Below are 13970 nucleotides of genomic sequence, written 5' to 3' on the forward strand. Positions count from 1 at the left end.
ACACATAGACATGTGTTGGCAAGTAGTTCCGCTCCACCCCCAGCCAAATTAGGTGCTCTAAACAAACCTCGTATGAAAAGTTTACTGAATCAGGGGCTGCACACTGGATCATTTTGAAGCAAAGCCTACAGCATCCTTCCTAAGGGTTTGGACTAGTGACATCTCTAGATTATTATACCCTGTTCCAGCAAGAGAGGAAGTGCCTTCAAAAAATTATACCCAATCCAGGTGACTTGGACACCACCAATTTCACCAGTGAAAAACTAGTTCTAATATCTATTATGTTCATTAGTGAAGACACTTCCGTTGATTTAAGATTGTTGACGTGCTTGTATTAGCTGTCTCTGTCTTTTTGATGAAATGCTAGCTAACCACCTCAGGTGTGTGTACTCTTAAACAGGGCACCTCAGTACCCTTAGGTGTAGGTTAAAACCGTGCAGCACATACATACGGCTCTGGGGACTTCTATGTGCTGGCGGATCGGCTGCAAGGAGTTCCCCTGGACGACTGCCATCAGCTGTCAGCCCTCCTTAGGGATTGTCCCAGCCGGAGACAACCGTGTCACCCGAGGTCATGCCACTTCCGAGGGCAGTGCACATCTAATGAAACAACTCTAGGCCCCTGGGACAAAAGTACCTGCCTTCCTGAAGCTTGGATTCTGGTGGAGACAGACAATAAACAAGGTCAACACATGAAATATAAGTCTGTAGTGCCTTGGACAGTGATAACGTTCTAGAGAGAACGATCAAGTAGGGCAGGGGAGTGGGAGTCTTGGGGGTGGGGTGTGGATAGAGGTATGGGATTTGTGATGTCAGAGTGGACCCCGTTGATCTCTGTGGTTGGTCACTGATCAGGGTGGATTCGAATAGGGAGAGAGCCTGGTGGATACCATTCATTCCATTCTGGCTCCCCGCACGCCAACTCTGATGGTTTTACTTGCCTGAAGCAGTCCAGGCGGTTAGCTCAGGCTCCTGGGCTACACTGGCAGCCAAAGGCCGGGCGGGGCCCGCGGCCTAACTCAGAGCGCACCCTGCAGGCTTCCGGACGCGCACCTCGCGCACCTGCGCACGTCCGGGCAGGTGGCCCGCGGTGGCGGCGGAACGTGGCAGGTGCGGCTCGCAGGTGCGCCGGCCCCGCCCCCACCTTCGCCTCCGCCTCGCCTCTCCCTCCGGGCGGGGCCACTTTCGGGCCAGCGGCAGGACCTGGGGGCGGTGGCCAGGGGCGGCCGTTGACCTGGTGACCGCGGCGCCGCCCCAGACCGGGAGCGCAGTCCCACTCGCTCCAAGCCCCGGGGCCCCGAGCCTCCCTCCCGGGGGACATGGGGCCGCGCCCTCCCTGCGCCCAGCTCCGCCCTGCGTCGGCCCAGGCCTGACAGAGCCCGGCAGCCATGAGCGCCAACCCCCGGTGGGACATCAGCAGGGCGCTGAGGGTAGCCAAGCTCTTCCACCTGGTGTGCGGGGTCCGGGAAGCCTGCGTGACCCCATTCCTGACTCTCTACCTGAGGCAGCTGGGCTTGGCCGCGCCCTGGGTGGGCATCCTAATGGGAACCAAGCACCTAATCGCTGCCTTCTGGGCTCCGGTCTGTGCCTTCCTGGCCAAAAGCTACCGGAAACGGAGAGTGCTTCTGATCGGCTCCCTGCTCAGCTCGATGGGGGCCAGCCTGCTGATGGTCCTGATCCCAGCGGCGGACAAAAATCGGATGCACCTCCCTTGTAATGGAAGCAGCGGCGTGACCAGCACAGATGCACTCCCGGGTGTCACACTACGTGTGAACATCACCTCGGCCCAAGAGCCTGCCTCCAGGCACCCAGCCAATAGGACTGCAGAGGTGGAAATGCCTGGCTTCAGAAACCCACCTGGTGAAAGTGACCGAGAAACTTTCCGTGATCCACACGACTACGTAGCGCCCTCCGTTGAAGGAGCTAGGACCACATCCCAAGTTCTCCTCCATCCTGTCACTTCGGGGCTGAAGGATCATCCCTGGGAAGTTACTTTTGAGGTGGTCAAGACAGCCCTCCCCTTGCTTCCTGGGGGGAAAGGGCCCGGAAATCCAGCCAATTTGTCAGGGACCAAAGGGAAAGCCTGGGCTTTAGACCTGTCCTTGGATGGCTTGCGGTGGACTTTCATGCTCTCCTTGGGGTCCATGGCGTTCTGGGAGCTGCTGGCAGCGCCTCTGGAGCAGGTGGCAGATGACAGCCTTTATGAGTATCTGGATTTTGTGGATGCCACTGACCGATACAGAAGCCTGTGGGTCTGGAGGTTGCTGGGCATGTTGGCAGGTGTGTGTGGCATCGCAGCCTTGGTGGGGCAGCTGGACTGCTTCCTGATGAACAGCGGCCCCCGGGGTGTGGTCCACTTCTATGGGTACTCGGTGGTCAGCACCCTGGCCTTACTGGTGAGCATTGCCTTTCCCATTCCCATCTGTCAGCGGTGGGAGCCCAGCTACAAAAGCGTCAAAGCACTGTCTATTGTGGGGGGCGACCTCCGCCTCATTCTCCTCGCCTTCACCGTTGTTTTGACAGGAGCCATCGTCAGTACTGTCCAGAACTTTCTGTTCTGGCACATGAAGGACCATGGGAGTGGCGAGCTGGTCATGGGTTTCTCGGTCGCTCTCAGTCTGCTGGGGGAAATTCTGCTTCATCCGTTCAAAACTACATTGCTTAGGAAACTGTCCAGGACGGGCCTGGTGGGGCTGGGGCTGACCTGCCTCGCTGGGCAGCTGCTCTACTACTCTTTCCTCTGGAGCTGGTGGTCCGTCCTCCCTGTTCAGATCTTGAGTGCCATTAGCAACGGGGCTCTGTGGTGGGCTGTGGGGGCCTCAGTGGAGGACCTGGCCACTCCTCGCATGGAGAGGGCTCTGAGTGCCTTGTTCCGACGCCACTTTTACGGGAGTGGCTGTAGCCTGGGCAGCTTTGTGGGGGGTTTTGTGGTGATGCGCTTCAGCCTGGCTGTGCTCTACCAGGCCTGCTGTGTGGCCCTGTTGCTCTGGTTGGCCTTGCTCCTGTCCATACAGCAGAGGCTGCCTCAAGAGCGGAAAATCAAGTACTCGAAGCTGCTGTCCATGGAGGTGAGTGACACCAGTGACTCTGAGCAGGGGACAGAACGCGACTGGCTTGTGAAGGCCATGAGGGAGGAACACTCAGACTGAAAGGGCTGAGAAATCCAGAGTGTGCTGATCTAGGAAGGAATGAATGGACTGAACAAAACTCGGCCTGCTGAGGACAGAAACCTGCCCTGGACTGCAGGGAACCAGGGAAGAGACGGTGGGTCTATGCTGAAGGCCCAACAGGATCATCTCATTGCATGATTTTCTTTACTTTTGAAGTAAAAGGAGATTTAACTTTTCACCATTCGATCTTTTTTAAATAATGGAGGAAGAATATATTTGCTTTCTTAGAAGTCCCCTGTGTAGTCACTATATGTTGATGTATAAGGTTTGCAAAAGTCCTGACTCGGGTGCTGTTGAATTCAGCAATGGCTGAAACGATCAAATCAAACTGTCACTGCCAGGAAGACCATGGGGACCTTCAGGATTCAGTTGGCAGAGAGGGCAGCTGACTTGGATGAATCATGGCATTCCCAGGGGTCATAAAGGGATTAGCCTGCTTCTATAAAAGCCATGCTGTGGGCAGGTAAGAATGGTAATGAAGGGCCGGGCGTGGTGGCTCTTGCCTGTAATCCCAGCACTTTGGGAGGCCAAGGCGGGCAGATCATGAGGTCAAGAGATGGAGACCCTGGCCAACATGGTGAAACCCCGTCTCTACTAAAGACACAAAAATTAGGTGGGCATGGTGGAATGTGCCTGTAGTGCCAATTACTCGGGAGGTTGAGGCAGGAGAATCACTTGAACCCTGAAAGTGGGGGTTGCAGTGAGCTGAGATCACGCCACTGCACTCCAGCCTGGCAACAGAGCGAGACTCCATCTCAAAAAAAAAAAAAAAAAAATGAATGGTAAAGAAAACAAACTCCTTTCTGTTCCCACAGATCTGCAAGTGCCCGCACTCACACCCAAGTGCTTCCAATGGGAGAAAATAATGGGAAATGTATGTGTGTTGGAAGTGGGAGGTTAATAGGTTTCATTCTTACCTTCTCACAAATGTGTGTCCCACTTAGAATCATCATCTATATTTACATCAGAGCAAGGGAAATTTCATGTCTTTTGAACTCACATTTTGCGTGCTCTGCCTCACAAAGCACATGGAGATTTTAACATCTGTTTTATTGGGGTGCAGATGTCTCCATAGGTCAAGGTGCTATAGGTCCTCCACACTGTACCTGTGCCCAGGCACTTGGTGGGGTTTTGGGAGTGATATACTAGTGCTTCTGCCTTCTCAAACTCCCCCAGGGGAAAGGCCTGGAATAAAGGGCTCTTTATTCCAGAGGCCAGCCCCCAGGGCCCAATTCTTCTACCTTATTGTTAGTTAAATATAGGATATTGAATTTAGAAGAAGCCTCACTGCACAAATGCAGAAAATGTCTCATAGCTGGAGAGGCGGAAGCAGATATATGAATGTCCACTGGGTCAGACACGGCTCTAGCATCTTTATTTGTTGTTGGTTTTGTTTGTTTGTTTTTTGTTTTGTTTTGAGATGGAGTCTCGCTCTGTCGCCAGGCTGGAGTGCAATGGCGCGATCTCGGCTCACTACAACCTCCAACTCCCTGGTTCAGGCGATCTCCTGCCTCATACTCCGGAGTAGCTGGGATTACAGGCATGTGCCACCACACTCAGCTATGGGTTTTTTTTTTTTTTTTTTTTTTGTATTTTGTATTTTAGTAAAGATGAGGTTTCACCATGTCACCATGTTGACCAGGATGATCTTGATTTCCTGACCTCGTGATCTGCCCGCCTCAGCCTCCCAAAGTGCTGGGATTCCAGGCGTGAGCCACTGCACCCGGCCCTTTATTTGTTTTTTATTTCGCCCTAAGAAGCTTTAAGGTACAAATAGTCAACAAAAAAATTACCTCCACCCTAAACAATTAGAGATTTCATGTATATATATGACATTCAGGGGTGAGCAGCCTAGAGATGGTGCCACTGCTGGATGATGCCACTGGGGATCTAGAATCTTTTCATCTCCTCACACTGTCATCCTCAGCCTGAGGCTACCTTCCCAGATTTGTACCCTCATAGGAACCAGATGGCTGCTGCTCTTCCAGCCCTTTCATCCGTGTTCCAGGCGGGAAGAAGAGGGAAAGACAATAGGACAAAGGGAGAAACAGGAACAAGTGTCTGTATCAAGAAAATAGGCTGCACAGTGGGTGGCTCATGCCTATAATCCCAGCACTTTGGGAGGCCAAGGCAGGAGGATTGCTTGAGCCCAGGAGTTGGAGACCAGCCTGGGAAACATGGTGAGACCTTGTCTCTACAAAAAAAAAAAAAAAAAATTACATTAGCTAGATATGGTGGCGTGCACTGTAGTCCCAGCTACTCAGGAGGCTGAAGTGGGAGGATCGCTTTTGCCCAGGAGTTTAAGGCTGCAGTGAGTCGTGTTTGCACCAGTGCACTCCAGCCTGGTTACAGAGCAAGACCCTATCTCCCCCCGCCAAAAAAAAAAAAAGAAAAAAAAGGAAAGATAAGCCCCCCAGAAACTCAGCTGAGTGGCCACTCTAGCTGCAAGGAAGTCTGGGAGGAAGTATTTTCAGCTAGGCACAGTTACACACCAAGCAAAATCAGGGTTGCATTAGGAAGAGGGGGCTGGATATAGAACTGGCAACTAGCAACGTCTACAGCGGCCTCAAGGATGGAACTCACAGCCAGGTCCAGCTTATTGCAAAGTCTGTATTCCTTTCACCCCAGTAAGCCAGCTTCCCCCACAGAAATGACTTTAGCAGCATGACCCCAACAAATACTCTATGAATAAATTAAATTTGTTATCTGCATTTTACAAATGAGAACGTGGAGTCTCAGAAGTCACACACTGGATCACTGGCAGAAACATCATCAGAATCCTGGATCTCCTTACTCCAAATTTGGGGCATTTTCTTCTGTGCCAGTAGTTCCCCAGCCTGGCTGTCGATCCAAGTATGAGGAGCATATCCTAAAAGCCAGGTTCCTGGGTTCCATCAGAATCTCACAGGTGGGACTCAGTAATCTGCAGTTTTGGAGCAATCTCCAAGTGATTCTGATGTGGTCAGCCAAGCACTGTCTACTCGGTTACCCTTTCCAGCTCTGTCTGTCTCAACACTTCTTTGCCAAATGTTTCTATTTGCAGTGAAGCAAATAACAACTATTGAGTGGTCACTCTAGGCCAGGCACTGTTCTAAACAAGGCACACAGTGTACACATACTAGCTCATCAAGCGATCATAGGATGTAGTCACTATTAGCATCTCCCATTTCAGATGACAGAACCGAAGGTTCAGTGACTTGCCTGAGGTCACTCAGCTAGTAAGTGGCAGAGCTGATATTCAGATCCAGCCTGGTGGCTCCTGGGCCTGAGATTTTAATCACCGTGCTCTATGGTGGAGAAATCGAGGTGAAAGCCGGGGCTGGGAGTGGAATTAAATGTTAAGATCTAAGGTAGCTATCACTTGAAATTGACTGGATAGTAGATAATATTTACTATTTAGACAGAACATACAGTAATACCAAAAGGCAAACACGTGTAAGTCCTCTTAAACAAAAGGATGAGGAACAGGAACTGGCATAAGAAAACAGTTAAGTAAGTGTGATTTAGCCTGAAGAAGAGGAAGAAGGTGGAGAAAAAGAAGCATGAGTTGGGGGGAGGGGCTGTAGAGGAGGAGACTGAAGACAGAGGGAGGTGACGACTGATGGATCTAAAAGATATTATGGGAAGGATGGGAGGCCGAGGCTATTTAGTTAGGGCTATTTAGTTAATGTTTGACTTTTTTTCTTTAATGAATGAAGCCCCTTTTTCCAAAGGGAAAAAAAAAACGTCGTGCTACTTGCCATGGGGAATTCAAGGATGAATGAAATGCACAGTCCATACCCTCAAGAAGCTAACAGTCTAACTAGAAGATTTACTTACACACACACACAAACACACACACGGAAGCACAGGACAGTGTGGGAGATGCCACAGAAAAAGTATTACTAGAGTTTAAGAAAGAGATCATTTCTGACTCAAGAACTTAAATAAGGTTTTGTGGAGATTATATTTAAGTCTAAGTCTTCAAAGATAGCTAAACTTTATTTTATTTATTCATTTGTTTGTTTGTTTATTTTTTGAGACAGAGTCTCGCTCTGTCGCCCAGGCTGGAGTGCAGTGGCACGATCTCGGTTCACTGCAACCTCCACCTCCTGGGTTCAAGTGATTCTCCTGCCTCAGCCTCCCGAGCTGGGACTACAGGCATCTGAACCAGCCAAAAGAAGAGATGCACAGGGTAAGGACTGGGAGGATCCCAAACATGAAGCTTCTGTGTCTTCTCCTTGTGGAGTCAGGACAAAGGACCCTTACAGCACACTGATGTGAGACAAGACAGAGTGTAGCCAAGCAGTCTGATTCACCCAAACTTTGATAGCCATTGTTTTTATTAGGGGCTTCATCACATAGGCGTGACTCATTGGATCACTGGCCTGTAACTCAATCTTCAGCCCTTCTCCTCTCCCCAGAAGTCAGGCCTATATCAAAAGCTCAAAACCCCAACCTTCTAAATCCATAGTTGGTTTTTCTGGTATGGCCAGCCCCCATCCTGAGTTATTCCATTAGCATAAATTATGTAAGGTCCCATCATGAGTCACCTGATCAGCATAAACTCAAGTGTGGTTGATGGGCCAACCACCGATAACAAAGACACTCTTTGACTTGGAAAATTCCAAGAATTTAGAGCCCATCTCCCAGGAACTGGGGACAAAGGCCAAATTCTTTATTATACAGGATAATTAATTTGAAAATCAGCAATGATCTCAAGTATACTAATAGCTTCTTCCTTTTCATTGCTGAGTAGTATTCCATCGCATGGATATACCACAATTTATCCATTCATTTGTATTGTATTATATTACAATACATTTCAATTCCAAAGATGTTATTGTTTTCAGTTTTTGATGATTACAAATAAAACTTTTTATGAATATTCATGTCTAAGTCTTTGTGTGAACACACACTTTCATTTCTCTTGGGTAAATACCAAATCAAATGGTAGACATATGCTTAACTTTTAAAGAACTGCTAATAGTTTCCCAAAGTGGTTGTGCCATTTTACATTCCCACCAGCAGGGCAGGAGAGTGCCAGCTTCTCTACACCCTCACCAACACTCTGTAAAATCGATCTCTTTAATATTAGCCATTCTAACAGGCATGTAGTAGTAGAGTTGTGTCTTGGTATCCTTGGAGAATTGGTTCCAAGACCCCTCCCCCAACAGATACCAAAATCCAAGGATGTTCAAGTACCTTGTATATAATGGCATAATATTTGCATATAACTTATGCACATCATCCCATACCCTTCAAATCATTTCTAGATTATTTATAATACCTAACATAATGTAAATGCTATGTAAATAGTTGTTATTTCCTATTTTTGCATTTGTATTATCTTTGTTGTTGTTGTTTGGATTATTTTTGATCCATGGTTGGTTGAATCAGCAGGTACAGAGCCCACAGATGCAAAGGGCAGACTGTATCTCATTGTGATTTTAATTCACATGTCCCTCATAACTGTGATGCTGAGCATCCTTTCTCTGTGCTGTGCTTTTGAAAATTAATCAGCAGCATAGAAGTACGCAAGAATAAAAACAAGCTCAGGTGACTATAAGAGCACCTTACCTATCAGAATAGTAAATGCTTCCGAGCAGTGGTCTTTGTTTCTAGAATACTTTAATGGTCGGGGGAGGGTGGAACCAGAACAAAACAAAAAGTCTTGATAACTTCGTGTCTTGGATAGTTTTACTTAGTCACAAGCCTAAAGATATTGAATCAAGCCAGATGATCTCTAGAGGTCCCTTTAAGAATTCTTTTTTTTTACGTTTTTTATTAGCAATGCTTTTGGAGAAAGACGCTTTGAGAATTCCAATGTGTGCATGGGGATATGGCCTTTGTAGGAAAACGCTGAGACCACTGACTACTTTCAAAGTTTATAAAAATGTGGAAGTACAAAAAATTAGCTGGGCGTGGTGGCAGGCACCTGTAGTCCCAGCTACTCGGGAGGCTGAGGCAGGAGAATGGTGTAAACCTGGGAGGGGAGCTTGCAGTGAGCCGAGATCACGCCACTGCACTCCAGCCTGGGCGACAGAGCGAGAATCCGTCTCAAAAAAAAAAAAAAAAAAAAAAAAATGTGGAAAATGATCTTCAGTGCAAATTCCTTCGTTTAAACAAAGCCTGTCCCTGTTGCTCCGTTTGCTGCATGGGTCTCCAGATGCGGGATGGGAACAGTAATCTTCCTGACAGGCACATCTCTACAGGAAGCCGTTCCTGACCAATACCCTACTTTTTCATTTCTGCTAAAGTTGGTTTACCATTCCCTCTCTGAGCTTGTTTCAAAGAAGTGGCTTTTCACGTTTTAGGGCATATCGTTTCCTTTAATAATCTGATGAATGTCACAGGGGCTGTCCTCTGAAATATGCATATCAGATTTTTCATGCTGGTCAATTTCGTGGATAAAACAACGACAACGACAACAACAACAACAAAACATTCACTGGCCTCAGGTTAATTAAACAGATGAAGCTACTTGAGGCAGATTTTCTGCCAAATATCTTCCCAATGGCCCAAATTAGGAAACCTCCTTTCTAATTTCGTCTTCGCTTTACTCCATGACCTGTGATTTTTGCTATCACGAGCTTCCCAAATTCTCTTCACTTTGCTGCTTCTCCTTGTTCAGCCCTGCAGTCTTCTGTCTTTATGCCGGCGGCACCCCGGGGTGAGGTGTTGCAGAGTCAGAGGCTGTGATAGAGGGAAGTGGGTTCAGAGTGAAGGCCCTGGGCTCAAGCATTCTTCAGGTCACCCTTCCTTCATAAGTATGTACTGAGCAAGGCTGTGATCCTTCAGGATGCTGGGTGAGTCTTTAGGAATGCGTCTACCATTCCCTCCTGCATGACGTCACCAGATGCCTCCCACATCTTCCCGGGGTAACTAATGTCACCTCCCTATGGCTTTATGCCATTCTGCACATTTTGTTCCCAGGGTCACAATCATTGTCGGGCAATGCGCATGTGAACTACCCTGTCCAGTCAGAGTAACACTCAATGGACTCTCTCCCTTGGATATGAGGCCAATGCTACCCACCCTGTCGATTTGTGCAGACGTGAAACCTTGAACTGCACTTTGCTTCTATGACAAAGCCTGCCTGGGAACGATACTGACAATTTAGAAGGAAAGACCTAACCACAAAAGCACGTCCACAAACAGAATGGGACAGGACAAGGTAAATGTCAAGTGAGAAGTTCAAATAGTGAGCGTTTCTCTCTGGGCAGACGGGACAGCTGAGTGCAGGGACCTTCCGAAAAGACCCTCATGGAGTTTATGAAATAAGCCTGTGTGTGAAGGAAGCACTGGGTCATAAAGTCTTAGACTTCAAGCTGTGACTTTCACTCTATTACCTACTTTACCAGTACGTCAGTGAAGCTTCAGAGAATCAAAAGTAAATACAATTCTTAGCTCTTGATCTTGGAGCTGTTAAAGATATTGAGTTTGACACTCTGACGTGTCTTGGTTCCAGCTAAGAGGAAATTAAATATTGACTGAGCCATTAACCATTACGCTAAGGTATACTTAGACCATTATTTCCCAAGTGACTTGTGCAGAACATGCAATCCTAGTGGTGTGGAGGGCTGGGGAGAGCATTACATAAGGATTCTGTCTGTGGTCAAACAACTGTGGAAAATGACGTTAATTATTGTCACCCTGTAGAAATTTGTGATGCCTGTTAGCAATTAAAGACTCTCAAAAGCCTGCAGTCAACAAACCTGTTTCTCTCTCTTTGACCTATAATTCCCCTTATTTGGTGTCACAGGCTTCTTCCCATGTAACACTAATCACAATCTTTCAGAACTAGTGTTCCCTGGAAGACCCTTTGAAAAATGCCATTTGTAGTATTCTGGATGATCTTTTCAACCCAATAGAGTTGATGCCGGGGACAAATCTGGGCTCCCACACCCAGACTAGCAGGAATCTTGTGCATCGTGCTAATAAGAGTGGGATAAAGCTTATCTCATTAAGTCAGAGCATCAAATTTATGAAATAAGATATTAGTACGGCCTTATTTTACAGGTGAAGTGACTAAGGTTCAGAAAGGTTAAAATTCAAAACTAGGTCTCTCTGACCACAGAGTCCATCAGCTGCTATGTTCAGCCAACTCAGGCAAGTGAAGAGGCTCTTCCTAGCAGGGGAGCAATGATCAGGGGTAGGGGCACAGTAGAGATAACACATCAGATATGTGCATAGATTTCGTAGGAGATTCATGGAAAATAAAGTTGGAAAGATGTGTTGGAACAGATTGTAAACCTCCTAAGCCTCAATCTAAGGGAAACAGAACTCACACTGGCTGAAATTTGCTTCTGCTCTCTATGCCTCACACCTGCACACAGCAATACTCATAATTCTCATACGAATCTCAGTTTACAGTAGGGGAAACTGAAGCTGCGAAAGGTTAACTGACTCAGTTACCCATGGATGCGGCTATTAAATGGTAGAATTATAGCTTGAACCCAGATCTGGCTACTAGAAATCCACGGTTCTTCCTCTGAAGACTATGGGGCCTCTAGAAGAGAAGATTTGACCAGCCAGTGGAGAGGACTGAAAGCTTTTATAACTCTTGCCTGTTGCAAAGTGAACAATGAGTCTGAGTTAATGGAGATTATGGGTGCTGAGACATTTGTTTTGGACAGATCACCCCAATTTTCCAGGCAAGAAGAGGCTGCATTCCAAAAGGTATGAGAATCAAATGACAACGTAGCACAGGTATTGGAATGTCAGAAGTGGAATCAACAAGACAGCCCTTGGGTGTTGATTGGATAACAGGGACGGGGACCATCAAAGGAGTATCAAGGATTGCGGATGATTTTGTAATTTTGAACCCAGGTGATGAGGGGGAAATTCCGCAGAAATGGCAGAGCCCGGGAGCCCATGAAGCCGTCCATCCAAAACCTGAAACCAAAGTACAGATCGTAAAACTTATAGACAATACAGGCCGGGTGCGGTGGCTCATGCCTGTAATCCCAGCACTTTGGGAGGCCAAGGCCGGCGAATCACGAGGTCAGGAAATGGAGACCATCCTGGCTAACAGAGTGAAACCCCGTCTCTACTAAAAATACAAAAAAAAAAAAATTAGCCGGGCGAGGTGGCGGGCACCTGTAGTCCCAGCTACTCAGGAGGCTGAGGCAGGAGAATGGTGTGAATCCGGGAGGTGGAGCTTGCAGTGAGCCGAGATTGTGCCACTGCACTCCAGCCTGGCAGCCTGAGTGACACAGCGAGACTCTGTCTCAAATAAATAAATAAATAAATAAATAAATAAATAAATAAAAAATTAATTAATAGAAGAGAAATAAGAAATGATCATAGGGCCGGGTGGCGGTGGCTCAAGCCTGTAATCCCACAAAGCACATTTGGGTGAGGCCGTAGACTGGGCGTGATCACAGAGGGTCAAGGAGAAATCAAGACCCATCCTGGCTAACATGTGTGGATACATCCCCCGTCTCTTACTCCAAAAATACAAAAAACTTTTTGTTTGTTTATTACCGGGCGACCTGGCGGGCGCCTGTAGTTCCTGCAGTACTCGGGAGGCTGAGGCAGAGAATTGGCATGTAGCCCGGGGAGGTCGGAGCTTGCAGTGGGAGCTGAGTATCACAGGCCACTGAGCAATCTCAGCCCGGGCCAGATCAGAGCAAAAAGAAGCGTTCCGTCTTGCAAAAATAATAAATAAATAAAATAAATAAAAGAATTATAGACAATACAGCAAAAACTCCTCATCTGCTAGCTTCCTTCTACAATTGCTGCCTGTCACTGAGACCAGAAGCCCTGCCACTTGGTGACACCTGTGACATGGAGCAAAGCAGAAGGCATGCTTGGCATCCAGTGGCTTTCTACAGCCGTGTTCATGAAACCTTTATCTTTTTGCAAGCCTGGCTGTGAAATGGCCTGGAGACATGAGGCTCCACTGGACTGAAGTTCTTTCCAATCCTGGGAGCCTGTGGTCCCTGATAGAAACGTGACTGGTGAGGTGTTGCTATGGTTTGAATATTTGTCCCCTCCGAAACTCATGTTGAAATTTAATCCTCCATGTGGCAGTATTGAGAGGTAGGACCTTTAAGAGGTGACTGGTTCATGAGGGTGCTGCCATCATGGATAAGTGAATGGGTTAATGAATTAATGGCTTATTATAGGAGTGGGGCAGGTGGCTTTATAAAGAGAGAGACCTGAGCTAGCATGCTTAGCCCCCTCGCCATGTGAGGCCCTACAACACTTTGGGAGTCTGCCGAGAGTCCTTCCCAGCCTGAAGGCCCTCACCAGATGTGCCCCCTTCACCTTGGACTTCTCAGCCTCCATAACTTTAAGAACTAAATCCTTTTTCTTTCTTAATTACCCAGTTTCAGGTATTCCATTATAAGCACCAGAGAACGGACTAAGGCAGTTGTCATCGGCTACAGAAGTAAAACTTAAAATATGACCCCTGGGCAAGTCACTTACCCCACTGGGTCTCAGCTCCCATGTCTGAAAAATGAGGGCCTTGGCCTCTATGACTTTCTAAGTTTGTGCCTCTCGGCCTTGAAGTGATTCCCTCCTTTGGGCCAAGGTCACCCCGGCCCTTCTCACCCTGCAGAATAGCACAGCATTCTGGAACCCGGGAGATGCTGGGGCCTGGAATGAATGTTCATCTCCTTCCCCAGAACCTGGCAGCAAGTTCCTGGTCTGTGTGCAGAGGGGCCACATTGAGCCCAAGACACCAGCCCTATAGGCCAACCTATCTGCCCTCAAAGCCAGGATCTAGGGAGTGGTGGGATGAGCCGGAGGGGGCAATCTGTGGTGATTGGAGCTTGGTGTCTGTGGTCGAGGGCTGCAGCCTGGGGGGCTA

The 13970-nt window shown here is 47.8% G+C and overlaps 1 protein-coding gene across 1 annotated transcript; it reads left to right on the top strand.

The window, feature by feature from the left end:
* Positions 1-1157: 1157 nt before the first annotated feature.
* On the top strand, positions 1158-3401 carry MFSD6L (major facilitator superfamily domain containing 6 like). The gene has a single exon (XM_017849291.1). It carries the CDS (start codon positions 1388-1390, stop codon positions 3146-3148), a length of 1761 nt encoding a protein of 586 aa, XP_017704780.1. The 5' UTR covers positions 1158-1387; the 3' UTR covers positions 3149-3401.
* The last annotated feature ends 10569 nt before the right edge of the window (positions 3402-13970 follow it).

The sequence above is a fragment of the Rhinopithecus bieti genome, unplaced genomic scaffold, assembly GCF_001698545.2.
Source record: "Rhinopithecus bieti isolate Rb0 unplaced genomic scaffold, ASM169854v2 scaffold_31527, whole genome shotgun sequence".
Lineage (NCBI taxonomy): Eukaryota > Metazoa > Chordata > Mammalia > Primates > Cercopithecidae > Rhinopithecus > Rhinopithecus bieti.